The 18,923-nt window shown below is 42.1% G+C and overlaps 2 protein-coding genes and 1 pseudogene across 2 annotated transcripts; 1 reads left to right on the top strand and 2 right to left on the bottom strand.

The window, feature by feature from the left end:
• Nucleotides 1–1,773: 1,773 nt before the first annotated feature.
• LOC137748761 (uncharacterized) lies at nucleotides 1,774–3,729 on the bottom strand. The gene is made up of 2 exons (XM_068488942.2): nucleotides 3,490–3,729; nucleotides 1,774–2,122 (listed from the first exon to the last, which is right to left on the bottom strand). Exons 1-2 carry the CDS (start codon nucleotides 3,631–3,633, stop codon nucleotides 2,000–2,002), a joined length of 267 nt encoding a protein of 88 aa, XP_068345043.1. The 5' UTR covers nucleotides 3,634–3,729; the 3' UTR covers nucleotides 1,774–1,999.
• Nucleotides 3,730–5,042: 1,313 nt separating this feature from the next.
• LOC137748080 (glyoxylase I 4 pseudogene) lies at nucleotides 5,043–16,563 on the top strand (annotated as a pseudogene).
• On the bottom strand, nucleotides 6,771–12,744 carry LOC148698336 (uncharacterized). Its single transcript, XM_088680429.1, has 2 exons — nucleotides 11,307–12,744; nucleotides 6,771–6,841 (listed from the first exon to the last, which is right to left on the bottom strand). The coding sequence occupies exons 1-2, from the start codon at nucleotides 12,730–12,732 to the stop codon at nucleotides 6,771–6,773; spliced, it is 1,497 nt and encodes a 498-aa protein (XP_088536555.1). The 5' UTR covers nucleotides 12,733–12,744.
• Nucleotides 16,564–18,923: the final 2,360 nt, after the last annotated feature.

Consider the following 18,923-nt stretch of genomic DNA (forward strand, 5'->3'; position numbering starts at 1 on the left):
GCATTTTCCCTCTTCTACCCAATTGTAACCTTTCCCACCCACCCCAAACCTCAAACAACCAGTCACCCTCAATCCTAGATGAAATTCATCCCCATGCTCCTTCCCTCAAATTCAGCCCCAGTACCACCCCGCCACAACCCACCCAATCCATAATCTCCAACGACAGGTCCCAGATTTTCGAGTCAAGCCGTGATCTCTCTTCCCCTACTTCGTGTGAACCCATCTTCTTGCAAGCCAGCTACCGCCACACCAATAGCTCATTGTTGCCCTCTCTTTCTCTCTCTCCCTCTCTCTCTGTTAGAACTCAAGCCCTAGAGAAGAGTTCAACCCAAAAGACTAGCCTGATAGGTGGGAGAACTTTAGTATCACTACACAATTGCTTGTGTAGCCGATGTGGGATCGTAACATTGCCCACCCCTTTAGAAGCCGACGCCCATGACAGCTCTTACTCTGATGACTTTCACTCTTAATGGCGGCGCCCTCTAATCGTCCCGTTAAGGTAGCCCTTTCTAGGTCGCCCCCTCTGCAACATTGGTTCATTTGGCTCTGATACCAATGTTAGAACTCAAGCCCAAAGAAAGAGCCCAACCAAAAAACCTAGCTTGATAGGTGGGAGGACCCAGGGACTTAAGTATCACTACACAAATTGCTTGTATAGCTGATGTGGGATCGTAATACTCTTTCCCCCCCCCCTGACAGTTTTCGAAGCCCACCTACAACCTCCGACAAGTCCCAGATGCTGATCCTTTCTTCTTGGTCGAATCCCATATGCCAATTCAAAAAGGAAACTAAAATGTTCCAAATGACGATTTTGACCTCCAAACTAACGGAACCATGGATGAAATGTGTGAGACTTAACGGAATATGGGAATTTGGCCATAAATAAAAGTTTAGGGGGATAATTGACTAAAATTAAAGTTCATGGGGTAAATTGACAGTAGGTTACAAGTTTAGGGGGGATTTCGACAAATAGGCCTTTTTAAAATATTGATAGAATTATTACATAATAACAACAACAAAAATCAAGCTTTATATTGAGCTAAGTAGGGTATGTTGTGTGAATTTAGAATGTCACTCCGCTCAGTTTTGCGCCTTATCTTGCGTTGGCTCCAATTACTTCATATATTTTCTTAAAGTCTCTTTCTAGATCTTCCTCTACTCCTTTTACTCCAAACCTCCATCTCATAGTCACATATTCTAACTGCAGCATATGTAGGTCTTCGGTTCCCATGTCCAAATCACCCTAACCGATTTTCTCTCATCTTAACTTCAATTGCGGGCACTCTTGCTTTACCTTGGATATCCTCGTTCTTGATCCTAACATTTCTCAAGTGCCCGCACATCCGATGAAACATTTTCATCTCCATTACACTCAATTTTTGCACATGTTAATTTTTGACCGGCGAACATTCCGTGCCATAAGGCATTGTTGGTATTATTCCTATTTTGTAAAATTTCCCTTGAGCTTTAGTGGCACAGAAGATCGCACAACATATCTAATGCACTCTTCCACTTTATTCATCCAGTTCGTAAAAAGATATTGAATTTGTTCAAATTTTAGAGAGGAAAAATTCAAACTTAAGCATAGAAAGTGAACTACACTGTTTCACCCAAATTGACTAAACACAGATCTGCAATATTAACTTACAATTATTTAGATCCCATTAGATAACATGTTTCTCTCAAAGCAGTCTACACAAAAGGAAATTTGAAATCGGATAGCATTGTTAATGTTAGCTTCTCAGTTTCGGGTATCAAACGATTCAAACGAGGGATCTTTAACAAGACTAAATTAGATGAAACAGAATAAGCTGTATTAAAATTGATACAAACAAGTAAACAGGTCACGTTCCGAAACTTTAAGACCCAATCAAATGCTACAAACTATATAACGAGGGCACAACATAACACCACAAAATTTGCAACAAGGGTTTGTTTCAAGTGTTTCCAGACAACCTATCACTCTCCGCATCCATAGTTTCACAAGCTTTGGCAATTACTATTGCTTCGCATTATTACCGGAGTCCTGAGGTGTTTTGACTATACTTAACTGGCCACCTTCCTTGTTTGCAGCGGTGGCCGCCTTCACCTCATTGCAGTGGTTTATGAACTTTGTTATCTCCTGCATTCATCAAATAAGAAAGTAACAAGGTAAGAAGCAAGAAGGGATGTAAAGCAACTGGCAACAAGGAAATAGCAGCCGCTATCCATATAATGAAATTACTGAATCACCACCTAATAGAAAGAAATCCGGAGAATAATATAGGTTTCCGAATCCTATAAATCCAAAAACGGATGAATGCTGATGACGAAATCTAGGAGCACATCCAATAAAGTGTTACGATGAAAGAACTACTTAGATTAGTGAAGTTGAATGGATAGTTGTTTACTTCAAAGGTTTATTTTTTGTACTAACAGGGATCTAACAAGGTGACTGGAACTATCAACTTCCCACACTATGACATATACAAATTTTCACAAACCTCATCTCCACGAACCTCAGATGACATATACAATTTTCCGGTACTCGTTAATTATGAGAATAAATGGAAAACAAAAAAAAGGGTAATGCACAAATACTACTCACTTAAGAAACTATGTTACACAATACACATCAAAAGAAACCCCAAAATAGCACCAAGGTTGCTACAGAATATATCGATTAGCTACAGTCAGAATCATTTAAGATTTGCGGGCTGCATCATGAATAAAGACAGTTTATAAACATGTGATGTAGCAAACAGCAGACAATCGTAGTTGAGGAAAACAAAAACACAGACGACCTCTTCCTATTTACTTCACACGTTCGACAAGAAATCCATAGTAGCATTGTAGAATAAAGTTGTGTTTTCAAAGCTATTCCGTACATTGGTGAAACATAAACTTACCCAAAAATAAGAAAGGAAATGAAACAGAGCAAGGAAGGGGGCCAAAGGCCTGTTTGCGATTTCTTCTATAGAAAGAAAGCACTTCTGCTAGAAGTGCTCCCAGAATAAGCATCTGGGAGGTGCTTCTCCATAAAGTGCTTCTATGAACCAGAAGCACTTCAAAGTTCAAATTTTTCTTCCAAACGCAACCAAAAGTGCTTTTGAAGCAAATCCCAAACAAAATCCTATGGAAATATCAGTGCAAGAGGATTTGATTTTTCCTGATATATGAACCGAATGAAAGACACAACCTTCTACCTCAGAGAAAGAATTTCACTTAGCGCAACTCCTCAATCAAATGCCCCAACTGAATACTCTTAATTCAATCAACTTTACTGCATAATTACTACCAAAAAATTCTTTAAAAAATAAAGAACAAATTAATGGAATTCAAATTAATCAAAAACCAATTAAACAGATCATAAAAGCTCGCAATTTACAATTCTGTGAAATTAGCACAGAAATTGACAATTCTGGACTGAAATTAATCATAACCAATCAAATCAAATAATACAAAAGCATGAGAGAGAGAGAGAGAGAGAGAGAGAGGGAAGAAACAAACCCGATCGGAATCCATGTCACCGGTGACCTTCGAAGGCTTAATTACTCGCTTGCCTTTGCGAATTTGAGTCATTTTTCCATGGCGGTTGGGAGGAATCGTCTTCCTCTTCTGCTGCCCTTTGAACAGCTTCCCTTTCTGCGTCATCTCTCTTCCGACTTGTCACTTCTCCGTTCAGCGCTTCAGCCTTTTCTGTTCTTTTCTACCGGGACTAGGGTTTTATTCAGGGTTTTAGGTTTAGGGTAATTCCCTCCGCACCCAATGTTATGCTCAATTAACCCAGCAATCCAAATAAATTATCAAATTCCCAGATATACCCCTGTGATCGAACATCTAAATTACGTTTTGCCATCCTAGTTTAAGCGTTTTTCAATTTTATCCTTTAATTTCGTTTTTTATATAATGAAATGTTGCACAGAGGATGAGAAAATAAATTAGTATAAAAGCATAATACTCGTCATCAACGAGATTCGAGTCTAAGACATTTCACTTATATATGAAGTAAAAGTACAAATTAAATGACAATTTTGTGCTCCTAGTTGGTAGTTATCTAATAGTCCAAGTAAACTTCAAAACCCGTTGCTGGTGTGGAAACTAGACTTGTGGTTAGGGAGAGACTAAAATGTCTTTGTGAATCTTCTCGGCTCTTGGAAGGGATGGATAACCGTGGCTTGCCACTAATTGTCCCTCATTTTTCCCCAAAAAAAAAAAAAAAAAAATCATCCAAGTAAACAATTATTTCTTTAATCTTTGGATTGCAAAAATTTCTTTCCTGAAAAAGAAATGTTACTTGTCATTAATGTACACTTCTTAACTCGTATGTTGAAGATCTTGTATAAGTTCAATTGTCGCAAATAATAAGTTTGATACCAAAAAATTATGCTTAACCTATTGTGCGGTTTACCCAAAACCTTCTTTAGGATAATTCTAATTCATAATTTGACATTTTAGAAAACGAAAGTTGATTCTCAATTGTATGAGTTGAAGAATTGAGTAGGAAGTTACTTTTGTAAAAATCAATATCCTCGTATCTTGATCCTAACTCAATAGTCGGCTCTCCTTCACAACTTGAACTACCTCCAAGAGGTTCCGAGTTAACGATCATCGATACTTTGCTAGCTAGGTTTGTCCCAGCAAATAAAGCATTTGGACTTTTCAATTCAAAGTAACGGGGAATTTTTTATTCTGATGGGAATACGGATGATATATCACGTGTTTTTATAGAAGTGGTGAAAAATTTTATTTTTTAAGTTATTAACTTTTTAACACACGTATCCCACTATTTATTGACACATCATGTACCACCCCATGTAACGATTACACTGAAAAATCTCTCCAAAGTAACCTCGTCACCACCAGTCCATAACCCAGGGGTCTTCTGCAGACTATACACATGTAATTCACTTCCCATGCAGCTTACTCCACGTGTCAATATTGGTTCACAGATTTCTAAATAGAAAACGCTGCTAAACTCTAAACCCTAAACCCTAAACCTCAAACCCCAAACCCCGCTGGCTAAGGCAAAGCAAAGAAAGTAAAATTAAGAGAAACTGTCGATGCAGAGGAAGCTGGAAAAACCCAGCGAGAGAAGGAATGATCAGAAAAGCAAAAGCAACCATGAGGAACAACAGCAACACAGCAAGGAAAAAGATGAGCAGAAGGAAGAAGACGACTCACTTCCCCTAATGGCGTTGAACCACATGTCCAGGCTGTGCAGAAATGTGGAGGAGTCGGTGGATTTCTACACCAAAGTGTCAGGGTTTGTGAAGATTGAGAGGCCGCCAGCTTTTGATTTTGATGGGGCTTGGTTGTTTAATTATGGAGTTGGGATTCACTTGGTGCAGTCTGAGGATGAGGAGAGGCTTCCACATAATCCAGATCACTTGGATCCCATGGACGGTTAATATCTCCTTCCAGGTTCCAAATGAAATTAATTTAAGTCATTCAACTATTGAAAAAAAAAAACTTAGATGAATTTAGTTTTGACTAAGAGTAATGCTATGTAAACTAAATTTGTGAACTAAATGATGTGTCACCAATAATAAATAAGCACGTTAACCAACACTTAATGATCTAATCATCAACTTTCATGTCATTTAGTTTACAAAAATTTAGTTTGTATATTTAGTCTCTTTAACATTATCATTTGACTAATAGTCAATTTAGTCATCTTTGAGATGACGATGGTGACACACCCCGACCGAGATCGGAGCGTGCTGGCCGTCACACGAAGGTGACGTAGCCATGTGCACGTGCGGAAGCTAATAAAACAGTAATAAAAGATACGAATAAATAAAAACTAGCATACAAGGTATTAGAATAAGTGCTAGTAAGTGAGATACAATTTCAGAGCAGGTCTATAGCAGCCCAGCAAAAACGACAACAGTAGTATGCCCGAAAGCGACCCTACAATGTGGAGTGTCTGTCAGAACGCCGGAAAGCTCTCAAGGGAAACCACCGCAACGGCTAAGCAAACTAGAACCTGGAGGGGCGCAAAACAAAAGCGTGAGTGGGCAAAAACAAAGCTCTTTGAAAATCATTTAGCAAAATACATTCTAACCCCTCGCCGTAAAACCTGTATACTTCCCAGAAAATATATATATACGCATAGTACATGTGTTAAGCATGCTCAAATATATGCCATATGCTCGATAATATGCCATGCCGACATCTCATAAAGATATGCAAGTGCTCAGGTATAATCTTATCAACATCGTGTAATCTGGCAGCCGGAGTCACCTAACGTGACCTGTACGGCTGCATATAGAGCTCTAATCTCAATCTCAATATCTGAACCTGACCACGAGTCGGAACCACCTAAAGTGGTCTGTACGACAGGACTGGGTGTAAATAAGTGCTACGATCACGTGAAGCCTGAGCGAATAATCGCGGGTCACCTACAAGTCGGAACCACCTAATGTGGTCTGTACGACAGGCCTGTGCACCTAGCTTGGATCCAAGCTGAGCCTAAGGTGCGAGAGGTGAACATCACGTGAAAGCCTGTGCCCTGCTCAGGGCGGGAACACTAACACCGGGGGTGCAGGTTATGAGCTCTCTAAACATCTCAAACAACTGCTGAAAGTAAATGCGAATACCACTTACCTGGCACTTACCTGTGCGTCCACAGCACCCAATATGCATATATATATGTATGCCACTACTAATGCGTGCAATGATGCATAAACGATAATAATAACATGCATGGCATAAGACAAATAATCCTTTTTAAATCAATTTCTGGGAATATAAATGTATATAGGTATATACGGAAAACAAAAGCCCACTCACTGGTATGTAGAAGGGTCGTAGCCCCCCTGTCTCGCGTGTGCACGCTCGTCCTCGGGGTACGTGTCACCTAAATGCGAAACAACTATAAAAACGTTAATTTTAAAGCACATAACCCGTTTCTCGTAAAAACTTCTCATACATTGCTCAAAATGGACAAAGGAATATACCAACGTGCTCTACACAACCTCAGGATCACAACCATATTTTTAAAATAATTTTTGGACCCCGCACGCGCCCGCACGCGCGGCCACGTGCCAGGCACACTGACGGTGTCAACAGACGCCGTCAGGAATATTCCGTCAAACTGACGGAATATTCCGTTAAAACTAACCGGATCCGTTAACGGCGTTAGGAATATTCCGTCAGAATTGACGGAATATTCCATCGCCTTCTTCATTCGATCGCCGGCGACGTCGCCGGCGCCGGAAACTGGGAAAACCTGCAACTTGGGTTTTCTCGCTCATTTTTCATCCGTTTTTCGTGATTCTTGGACCAAACGAAAGCCCTAGACTAGTAGAACATATCCCAACAAGTTTTAAGGGCTAAAACTAAGAGATTATACCTGTCCAAAAACTCCAAGCTCGGCCAACTTCGAACCAGGCCTTCCCGACGTCCAAATTCGTCCAACGAGCTACTCCAACGCTCCTGGGAACCTCACCAACACAACTACAAGCTTCAAATGTCCAAAAATCAAGTAAATTAATGTTGTATGAACAGTGCTCAAATCGGAAAACCTTGAAACGACGTGAAAGTGGTGGTTTCCCTACCTGAAAACGGTACGTCTGTGTTCCCCTCGACTTCACGATCACAACTGTACGCTTGGTTTCCTCGATCCACTAGGATTTGGTGGGTTTTGTGTGTGTCCGTACGTATGTGTTTGTGATAACGGGAAGGAAGAGAGAGACAGATGAGAGACAGAGACAGAGAAAGGGTAGAGAGAGACAGGGAGTGTGCAGGTGTGTGTGTGTGGCCCTAAGCTTGCCAACACCACACAAAACAACCAAAACAATAATACGAAACAAGTTAGGGGTAAAAGGGTCATTTCATATGCACGTTTCCGATGCTTCCGGGACGGGATGTCACAACCTTCCCACCTTATTAGAATTTCGTCCCGAAATTCAAAACAACCAAGTATAACCCCTAGTGGTCAAAGAACAATCGAGGATACAAATCCCTTATCCGATCTTCTGTCTCCCACGTAGCTTCCTCAACTGAATGGTTCCTCCACAAAACCTTCACTAAATTCACCGTCTTGTTCCTCAGAACCTTCTCTTTCCAATCGATGATCGTCACTGGTTCCTCGTCGTACGTCAAATCCGGATTAATCTCAAGTGGTTGAGGAGGTATCACATGAGATGGATCAGCAACATAGTGTCGGAGCATAGACACGTGAAAAACATTATGCACTCTCGCCAACTCCGGAGGCAACTCCAACCTATAAGCTACCTCACCAACTCGTTCTGTGACCACGTATGGTCCAATGTACCGGGGGCTCAACTTCCCTTTCTTTCCGAACCGCACAACACCTCTCCACGGTGAAAGCTTCAGAAATACCCAATCTCCGACCTCATAAGTTCTGTCCCTAGCATGCCGATCCGCTAGGCTCTTCTGCCTGTCCTGAGCTGCTTTCAGGTTAGACTTGATTACCTGAACATTCCGAGTAGTCTCCTCGACAATCTCCGGACCCACTAAAACTCTTTCTCCAACCTCTGACCAACACAACGGTGTGCGACAAGCTCTGCCATACAAGGCCTCAAATGGCGCCATGCCAATGCTCGAATGAAAACTATTGTTGTAAGCAAATTCCATTAAATCTAACCGCTGGTGCCAAGCGTCACCAAACTGTAACACCGAAGCTCGCAGCATATCCTCCAAAGTCTGAATAGTTCTCTCTGACTGTCCGTCCGTCTGTGGATGATACGCCGTACTGTAAAGTAATCTCGTGCCCAAAGCTTCCTGAAAAGCCACCCAAAACTTCGATGTAAATCGTGGATCACGATCCGAGATAATACTCACAGGGACACCATGATACTTCACAACCTTCGAGATAAACAATTCCGCTAAACGGCTCAAAGAATACTTCTCTCTCACTGGAATAAAATGAGCCGACTTAGTGAGTCGATCAACGATCACCCAAATGCCGTCAAAGCCATTTTGTGTACGCGGCAACTTGTACACAAAATCCATGGTGATATTTTCCCATTTCCACTCTGGAACGGGAAGTGGTTGCAACAACCCAAACGGCTTCTTCCTCTCCGCTTTAACTTGCTGACAAACAGCACACCTGCTCACATACTCGGCTATCTCCCTCTTCATACCCGGCCAATAATAAAACGGTCGAATGGTATGATACATTTTAGTAGCTCCTGGATGCATGGCATAAGCCGAGATATGTGCTTCATCGAGAATTTCCTTCTTCAATTCCCCACTATTAGGCACGAACATTCTACCTTCTAACATCAACATGCCATCTGAATCACGAACTCTGAGGTCTCGCCTCCTTCCTTGCTCTCGAGCCTGGATTAGTTCTTGAGTTTCCTGATCAGCTACCTGAACTTCAAGCACCCGATCAACAAGTATTGGCCTAACTTGAAAATTAGCAAGTAAAGCCACATCTCGGTCTTCTGTTTCTAACCTTACTCCCGTAGCACGCAAGTCCGCCAATAGAGGAATACGACTAGCGTACAACGCATTAATGCGACCCTGAGACTTCCTGCTAAGTGCATCCGCCACTACGTTCGCACGACCCGGATGGTAGTCAATCGTGCAATCGTAATCGCTGAGCAATTCCAACCACCTCCGCTGGCGAAGATTAAGCTCCTTCTGAGTAAAAAGATATTGGAGGCTCTTGTGATCTGTAAAGATCCTACACTTCTCTCCGTAAAGATAGTGTCTCCACAACTTCAACGCAAAGATGATAGCAGCCAACTCCAAATCATGTGTAGGGTAATTCGACTCATGAGGTTTCAACTGCCGCGAGGCATAAGCAATCACCCTACCATGCTGCATCAATACACATCCCATACCATTCAAAGAAGCATCACTGTAAACCTCAAAATCACCACTATCGTCTGGGAGTGCCAAAACAGGTGCATGAGTGAGACAATGCTTCAACTGCTGGAAACTCTGCTCATACCTATCATCCCACTCAAATTTAATATCCTTCCTCGTTAACCTCGTCAACGGCAAGGCAATCACCGAAAAATCCTTAACAAATCTCCGATAGTACCCTGCCAATCCAAGGAAACTTCTCACCTCGGTGACGGTTCGCGGTTGCTCCCAACTTTCTACAGCTGCAACCTTCTGAGGGTCAACCAAAATACCCTGAGCAGAAATGATGTGCCCCAAGAACGCAACTTGATCTAACCAAAATTGGCACTTGCTAAACTTAGCATATAGCTGGTGTTCCCTCAACCTCTTCAACACCAAAGTAAGATGTCGAACATGCTCCGCTTTTGACTTAGAATACACCAGAATATCGTCAATGAAGACAATAACAAATCTATCCAAGTAAGGTTGGAACACCCGGTTCATCAAATCCATAAAGGCGGCTGGTGCATTCGTCAAACCAAATGGCATAACCAGAAACTCGTAATGACCGTAACGAGTTCTGAATGCCGTCTTAGGGACATCATCCCTACTGATCTTCAGCTGATAGTAACCAGACCTCAAGTCTATTTTAGAGAACACACAAGCACCTCTCAGCTGATCGAACAAATCATCGATACGAGGCAATGGATAACGGTTTTTAATCGTCACCCGATTCAGTTGCCTGTAGTCGATGCACAGTCTCAAAGTTCCATCCTTCTTCCTCACAAACAGAACTGGAGCGCCCCAAGGCGAAGTACTAGGCTGAATAAATCCCTTATCCACTAACTCCTGCAGCTGAACTTTCAATTCCCTTAACTCCGCGGGAGCCATACGATAAGGAGTTAGAGAAATAGGATTTGTACCTGGAAGTAACTCAATAGTGAATTCTACGTCTCGATCTGGGGGTAAACCAGGTAAATCCTCTGGAAATACATCAGGGAAGTGTCTGACCAGTCTCACATCCTCCACTCTGCTAGTAACAGCCTCATCTAGCACCACATGAGCCAGATACCCCTGACAACCTTTGGATAACAACTTTTTCGCTCGCAGCGCCGAAATAACACCATGTCTCACCCCACTCTGCTCACCCACGAAAGTAACCACGGGTAGTCCAGATCGGTGAAATGTAACTACTTTCCCGTAACAGTCAATGTTGGCACGATAGAAGTGCAACCAATCCGTGCCCAGAATCACATCAAAGTCCACAATATCTAACGGGATAAGATCGGCTGATAAAACAACACCCTCTACGATTACTGGACACCCTGGGTACACACAATCTACAACACATGTCTCTCCTCTAGGCATAGCGAACTCTAAGTCATACCCTAGAGGTGTGGGGCGAGGTTGCGTCACGTGAGCAAATGTATGAGAAATTACGGAATGCGTAGCTCCACAATCAATTAAGACTCTAGCGAAACAACCAAGAATGTTCAACGTACCCATAATCAAATCCGGGTTGTTCTGAGCGTCCTGCAGAGAAATATTGTGAAGACGCCCCTGTCCCTGCTGACGCCCACCGCGGCCTCTGCTCGCCTGAACGCCGCGTCCCTGAGCACCACGCCCCTGACTGGGCTGACCCGACTGTCTCGAAGACCCTGCACTGCTAGTGGCAATCTCCCCCTGCTGAAACTGTCCTCCCTGATACCACTGAGAACCACCCGCTGGGGCTGGAGGATACGGCATATAGCCGCCTGAATACTGGGGATAGCCACCCTGGGAATAGGGATCCTGAGGGTATTGATACTGCCCCGGAGCATAAGGGACAGCATCACCCTGATAGTGGTAAGCACCACCTCGACTCGTCTGGCCGTAACTACTAGGACCTTGGATCTGCTGAAGTGGTGCAGGTGGTGGCATAAAGGTCTGCTGCGGTTTCTGCTGTTGCTGGCCCTGGGGACAATTCGCCGCTCTATGTCCCACCTGTCCACACGTGAAACAACCACTGCTACCACGTCTACACTCGCTGAAATGCCGGTTGTTACACCTGCGACAAACTGGGGCTCTGCCTCGCCCACCATCGCCCTGCCTCTGGCCTCTAGCACCACCAGAAAATCTACCTCCACGGCCCTGTCCAGTGGCACTGAAGCCACCACTCGAAGAACTCGAGCTAGCTCCACCTCTCTTGAAGTTCTGAGTCTGACGGGGCCCGAGCGATGCCTGACCTTTGCCTTTGTCGTCTTTCTTCGAATTACCGTCTTTCCCTTCATCACTATCGCTCGACATATTCTCAGAGTCTTCGATCCTCAACAATATCTCATAGAAGTCCTGGTAAGTCCCGCTGTGGACAGCAGTCGCCATCGAACGCCATTTCTTCTTAGTACCCTGGCGGAAGAGACGGAGCATCTCCGCCGGATTACCAGCGACATCAGGATGATAACGAGACAAATCCGTAAACTTGCGGTAGTACTCATTCGCTGACATCTTCCGCTGCTTCAGTTCAGTAAACTCCTGTTTCTTTCTATCGATGTACTCAGGGGGAACATACTTCCTTTTGAACAAATCTGTAAAAACATTCCAATCCGTCCTCTGCTCTGGAGTCAACCTACGAAGCGCCTGCTCCCACCAAGCTGCAGACTCAGTATCCAGGAACCATGTGGTCGTCTCGACCCACCTCTCCATAGGGAGATTTCCCTGGTTATGCAATACACGGAAGGTCTTCTCTACGTGTTCTAGCCAGCGCTCTGCATTCTCATGCCCCTCACTGCCCTTAAACTTATCCAACTTCAGATTATACATAGTCTCCAGAGGAGTCCTCTGGGGAGGGCGCATCACTGACTGAAGGGCTGTAGCAAAAGCTTCCCCCAACTGAGTAAGATCGGGGAAACTAGGCTCAGAAGAGCGACGAGGTTCCCGACGAGGCGGCATAGTTCTGACAGAAGACACCAAACCATTAGAATACTCACACAGACACAGGACTGCCAAACCTAGGCTCTGATACCAAACTGACACACCCCGACCGAGATCGGAGCGTGCTGGCCGTCACACGAAGGTGACGTAGCCATGTGCACGTGCGGAAGCTAATAAAACAGTAATAAAAGATACGAATAAATAAAAACTAGCATACAAGGTATTAGAATAAGTGCTAGTAAGTGAGATACAATTTCAGAGCAGGTCTATAGCAGCCCAACAAAAACGACAACAGTAGTATGCCCGAAAGCGACCCTACAATGTGGAGTGTCTGTCAGAACGCCGGAAAGCTCTCAAGGGAAACCACCGCAACGGCTAAGCAAACTAGAACCTGGAGGGGCGCAAAACAAAAGCGTGAGTGGGCAAAAACAAAGCTCTTTGAAAATCATTTAGCAAAAGACATTCTAACCCCTCGCCGTAAAACCTGTATACTTCCCAGAAAATATATATATACGCATAGTACATGTGTTAAGCATGCTCAAATATATGCCATATGCTCGATAATATGTCATGCCGACATCTCATAAAGATATGCAAGTGCTCAGGTATAATCTTATCAACATCGTGTAATCTGGCAGCCGGAGTCACCTAACGTGACCTGTACGGCTGCATATAGAGCTCTAATCTCAATCTCAATATCTGAACCTGACCACGAGTCGGAACCACCTAAAGTGGTCTGTACGACAGGACTGGTGTAAATAAGTGCTACGATCATGTGAAGCCTGGGCGAATAATCGCGGGTCACCTACAAGTCGGAACCACCTAATGTGGTCTGTACGACAGGCCTGTGCACCTAGCTTGGATCCAAGCTGAGCCTAAGGTGCGAGAGGTGAACATCACGTGAAAGCATGTGCCCTGCTCAGGGCGGGAGCACTAACACCGGGGGTGCAGGTTATGAGCTCTCTAAACATCTCAAACAACTGCTGAAAGTAAATGCGAATACCACTTACCTGGCACTTACCTGTGCGTCCACAGCACCCAATATGCATATATATATGTATGCCACTACTAATGCGTGCAATGAAGCATAAACGATAATAATAACATGCATGGCATAAGGCAAATAATCCTTTTTAAATCAATTTCTGGGAATATAAATGTATATAGGTATATACGGAAAACAAAAGCCCACTCACTGGTATGTAGAAGGGTCGTAGCCCCCCTGTCTCGCGTGTGCACGCTCGTCCTCGGGGTACGTGTCACCTAAATGCGAAACAACTATAAAAACGTTAATTTTAAAGCACATAACCCGTTTCTCGTAAAAACTTCTCATACATTGCTCAAAATGGACAAAGGAATATACCAACGTGCTCTACACAACCTCAGAATCACAACCATATTTTTAAAATAATTTTTGGACCCCGCACGCGCCCCCCACGCGCCAGCACAGGCACGGACCCACGCGCCCCCACGCGCGGCCACGTGCCAGGCACACTGACGGTGTCAACAGACGCCGTCAGGAATATTCCGTCAAACTGACGGAATATTCCGTTAAAACTAACCGGATCCGTTAACGGCGTTAGGAATATTCCGTCAGAATTGACGGAATATTCCATCGCCTTCTTCATTCGATCGCCGGCGACGTCGCCGGCGCCGGAAACTGGGAAAACCTGCAACTTGGGTTTTCTCGCTCATTTTTCATCCGTTTTTCGTGATTCTTGGACCAAACGAAAGCCCTAGACTAGTAGAACATATCCCAACAAGTTTTAAGGGCTAAAACTAAGAGATTATACCTGTCCAAAAACTCCAAGCTCGGCCAACTTCGAACCAGGCCTTCCCGACGTCCAAATTCGTCCAACGAGCTACTCCAATGCTCCTGGGAACCTCACCAACACAACTACAAGCTTCAAATGTCCAAAAATCAAGTAAATTAATGTTGTATGAACAGTGCTCAAATCGGAAAACCTTGAAACGACGTGAAAGTGGTGGTTTCCCTACCTGAAAACGGTACGTCTGTGTTCCCCTCGACTTCACGATCACAACTGTACGCTTGGTTTCCTCGATCCACTAGGATTTGGTGGGTTTTGTGTGTGTCCGTACGTATGTGTTTGTGATAACGGGAAGGAAGAGAGAGACAGATGAGAGACAGAGACAGAGAAAGGGTAGAGAGAGACAGGGAGTGTGCAGGTGTGTGTGTGTGGCCCTAAGCTTGCCAACACCACACAAAACAACCAAAACAATAATACGAAACAAGTTAGGGGTAAAAGGGTCATTTCATATGCACGTTTCCGATGCTTCCGGGACGGGATGTCACAGATGGTTAGTAAAAGATGGAACATACTATAAAATACTACTGAACGAGTATAATATGTGAAAAATTATTCGATCATTTTGCTAGAATACTATTTTGAAAAATTCGGCCATGTTATAAATTTTTAAAAATAATTATTTTAAGTATTTATTTATTTCTATTTCTTTAATAATGACGTATAAAAAAAGTCAATTTTGTATGTAGAGAAAATGTTTTTACTACGTCTATTAAACATGAAAAGTGTGTAAGTACGTGTACAATATGTTAGAGTTGTAAAAAAAAAAAATAATAATGAAAAGGGATCCAAAACCTTTCTTTTTTTTTTTTTGCCTAGGGATTCAAAACTTTGAGTTTTAACGGTAATGATAAAATAAAGGGTAAAATAAATAGTACCAAGATTGATTTTTTAGTATAAAAATGTGGTTTTCCGTTAAAGTGAACAATACCGAAAGTTTTCGTTAAAATTTCCTATAAAAATTATACTTTTACGAATTATTAAGAAGTGTACATAAAATAAAACATTTTTAAAAGTACATGCAAATATAATACGCCTACAATACGTGAGTGCGTCATCCACCATTTGCCATACGCGTCCTCGTGGTTTAATGGACTAGCATCTATATATATATATATATATATATATATAACTATTTTGTTTAAGTTTTCTTCGTTAATATATAATGTGATTGATACGATTAGAATTTGTAATTTAGTACACGTAAAGCTTTTAAAAGATGTTAGTTGATAGTCAGACGGTGGGTTGGGGCATAACGCCTAGACGGCTAGGCGAGGCCTAGGCGAGTACTTAGGGGATTTAAGTAAATCGATTATGTTTCGTGTAAATAAATATATGTTTATACTTAATATATATATATATATATATATAATAAATCACAAAATAGAATGACAAATATATTATGAAGTATTGGAACATAATGAAAACATTCATTTAAGTATTCACCAAGTCTCTTATAATTTATTAAAAAAATAAAATGCAAAATGAAAGTTATTTATTTTTTGTTTAAATGAGTCGTAACCTAGGCTGGTCTGGATAGGCTAGGCGTATGCCTAGGCGATCTAGACGGGTGCCTTAGCAGGTTTAGGCACCATTTTTTAATTTTGAAACGTCTGAGCATTAATTAGGGCGGTAGCCAACTGCCTAGCGCGTAGGAGGAGATTTTTAGAACAATGAATAGCACGGTTTTTCTACATTTACATAGAGGTCATTCTTGTGGCAACTTTTCTTTACTTTATAAGTACTAAATTACTTGCAGTGTGAAGACATTGAAGCCATAGAGCGGAAGTTGAAGGAGCTTGATATAAAGTACATAAAAAAAGCAGTAGAGGATGATGAAAACGGAACAAAAATCGACCAACTCTTTTTCAACGATCCAGATGGATTCATGGTTGAGATGTGCAACTTTGAGAATCTCAAGCTTGTTCCTGCTGAGAATCTCAAGCTTGTTCCTACAGTTTCCTTGGGCAAAATAAAGATCTCAGTTGACAGGCATACTCCGCCTGTTAAATTAAGGGCATAAACTTTGAAGGATGATATATTATGAGAAATATTTCTTGTCACCAATTTTCATTCATGAGATAGATGCTAAACCTGAACGTGATGATTTCTTCTTATCTTGGAACTAGAGGTGCGACACTGTTATTTGCAATTGCAAAGACACCGTTAAGCAAAATAGTACGTAACTTGTACACGTATACTTTTGTTGACTCTAAAAATTACAAAACCTACGTGGCGCGCAGACCGAGTAACTAATAAGCTAACTACGTTCTTCGGTTGAATGCGGGGTGTGCCAACTCGTCGGCCAAGCTCAGCCAAGGAGTAAAATTTGTTGATGTTGCGTTGAGCGCGCTGCTGACTTTTTTATCTTGCAATTGCGGCCGAGGAAAGAACAAGTCTCGGCCTTTGGATTCTCGAGCCTGAAGACAAGGCTGCTAATTCTGCGAAGTTCACGAATCGTCGGCGCTGATTCGATCACAGTGATTATATTCGTGAATGTATAAGCACGTCGAATCGACACCAGACTATATGGACACGAGTACTCAAAGGTAATGTATGTCTTGATAGTAAATGTAGTTTGGCCATCAAATGCCGAACTCTGAAACTCACTTGTGAGTATCCAATCATAAAATCACTCGGCGTTCAATGTGCCGAATGTCGTAACTCGTAGCACCTTACTTTGCCGAGAAGGCTAATAAGATGACCTTTGCCCATAAGGATCTGGAAACCCTTCTCGACCGAGACTTAGATAGATAACCAGTCAGCCTCAACGCAGTGTTGTTTATCCAAACTGAAGATGCTTATCGGTCGATTGATTTTACAACAACAGTGCTGTTTATCCAAACTGAAGATGTTCGCCGGTTGCCTCCACAGTGCTGTTTATCCAAACTGAAGATGTGTCGGCGGAAAAAGAAAACGAAAAATCTCAAGTTGTTTGAGAGGTTTGCGCAGAGCAATTGTGTATTGAATTTTTTTGTTCCTGAATTGCACCCTCATTTCTCTATTTATAGCAACAAAAACCAATCCTAACCATACTCAAACTAGGACTCCTTATCTGGCCGAGAATCCTTACTGCATCAGGACTTAACCACTTCATTCATCTATTTCGCAATAGGGCCCACCTACTTCCTATTCATCTGGAATATTCTTTTCCAAACAGGGTTTGGCCGGCTTTTAGTTAAGCGGCCCATGAACCGGCTAGTTTGTAGAAATCCTCAAACAGAGCTTCTGGGCCGAGAACAATTCTATACTCGGCCCAACCCAATAATTTTAGGTCCAAACAACTTTATATTTAGGCTTAGTTGCATAAACCCGTCATTTCGTAAGGCAAATTATGCCCCGAAATATCCTCAAACACATCGCAACAACTTCATAATCACCCCAAGATTGCAATGACCATCATCAAAATCTTCCCCAGGATTGTGTTTTTCATCTAGGCAAGAGCTTAACGCTATACCTTCCTCACTCGTACACCAGAACTATAGTCGATAGTGAAACAATAAGTTTGTCGACTGCAACATGCATGCGTCAAATTTCAACTTTAAAGTTAAGAGTAAATTGTAGCAATGATCCCTTAACTTTAACTCAATTGGAGCAATGGTCCCTCAACCAAAAATCCATTACCATTGGTCCCTCAACTCATCAAAACGTGCAGTTACGGTTCCTCAACTAAAAATTCATTACCATTAGTCCCTCAACTTTAATCCAACTGGAGAAATGGTTCCTCAACTTCAACCCAATTCGAGCAATGGTCATTCCAACATAACTCGTTTTGACAAAATTTTGACGAAGTTGACGTAAAGGACCATAGCTACACGTTTTGATGAGTTGAGGGACCCCAATTGTAGTAATGGTCCTTCCAACATAACTCATTTTGACAAAATTTTGACGAAGTTGATGAAAATGACCATAACTACACATTTTTGGATAAGTTGAGGGACCAATGGTAATAAATTTTTAGTTGAGGGACCATTGCTCCAATTTGATTAAAGTTGAAAGACCATTGCTACAATTTACTCTTAAAGTTACTATCTCTTTGTTAAAAACCAAGCCAAACATCATGTGAATAAAAATAAACAAATTTATATACACATCTTTAACATCAACTTAACCATGATGTCGAACAAGACTAACATATACACTACAAGTAAATCGATATGAGAAACACTATTTATAAAAAACGATACAAACTTGAAAGCTTAATGAAATCATAAAATACATATGGAAAATCACACATTTGACATAAAAAAGACATCGATGTAAACTGATTCAAGGACTTAGTCTATGAAAAGCTACAATGAATCCGGATCGAACTTGATGTGAGTGACTCAAACCAAAATGAAAGCTCAAATCCGAGAGGTGTATATGTTGATGAAGGACTGT

This window comes from Pyrus communis, chromosome 2 (genome assembly GCF_041283825.1).
Source record: "Pyrus communis isolate YQ-2024b chromosome 2, ASM4128382v1, whole genome shotgun sequence".
Taxonomy (NCBI): domain Eukaryota; kingdom Viridiplantae; phylum Streptophyta; class Magnoliopsida; order Rosales; family Rosaceae; genus Pyrus; species Pyrus communis.

Bases quoted from the DNA above. Each gene is read 5' to 3' on its own strand.
- LOC148698336 (XM_088680429.1), bottom strand. From the start codon at position 12,732: ATGCCGCCTCGTCGGGAACCTCGTCGCTCTTCTGAGCCTAGTTTCCCC. The intron at 6,842-11,306 runs GTACGTTGAACA...TTTCGCATTTAG, and splicing joins CAACCCGGATTTGATTATGG to GTGACACGTACCCCGAGGAC.
- LOC137748761 (XM_068488942.2), bottom strand. From the start codon at position 3,633: ATGACGCAGAAAGGGAAGCTGTTCAAAGGGCAGCAGAAGAGGAAGACG. The intron at 2,123-3,489 runs GTTTGTTTCTTC...TGATGAATGCAG, and splicing joins GTGACATGGATTCCGATCGG to GAGATAACAAAGTTCATAAA.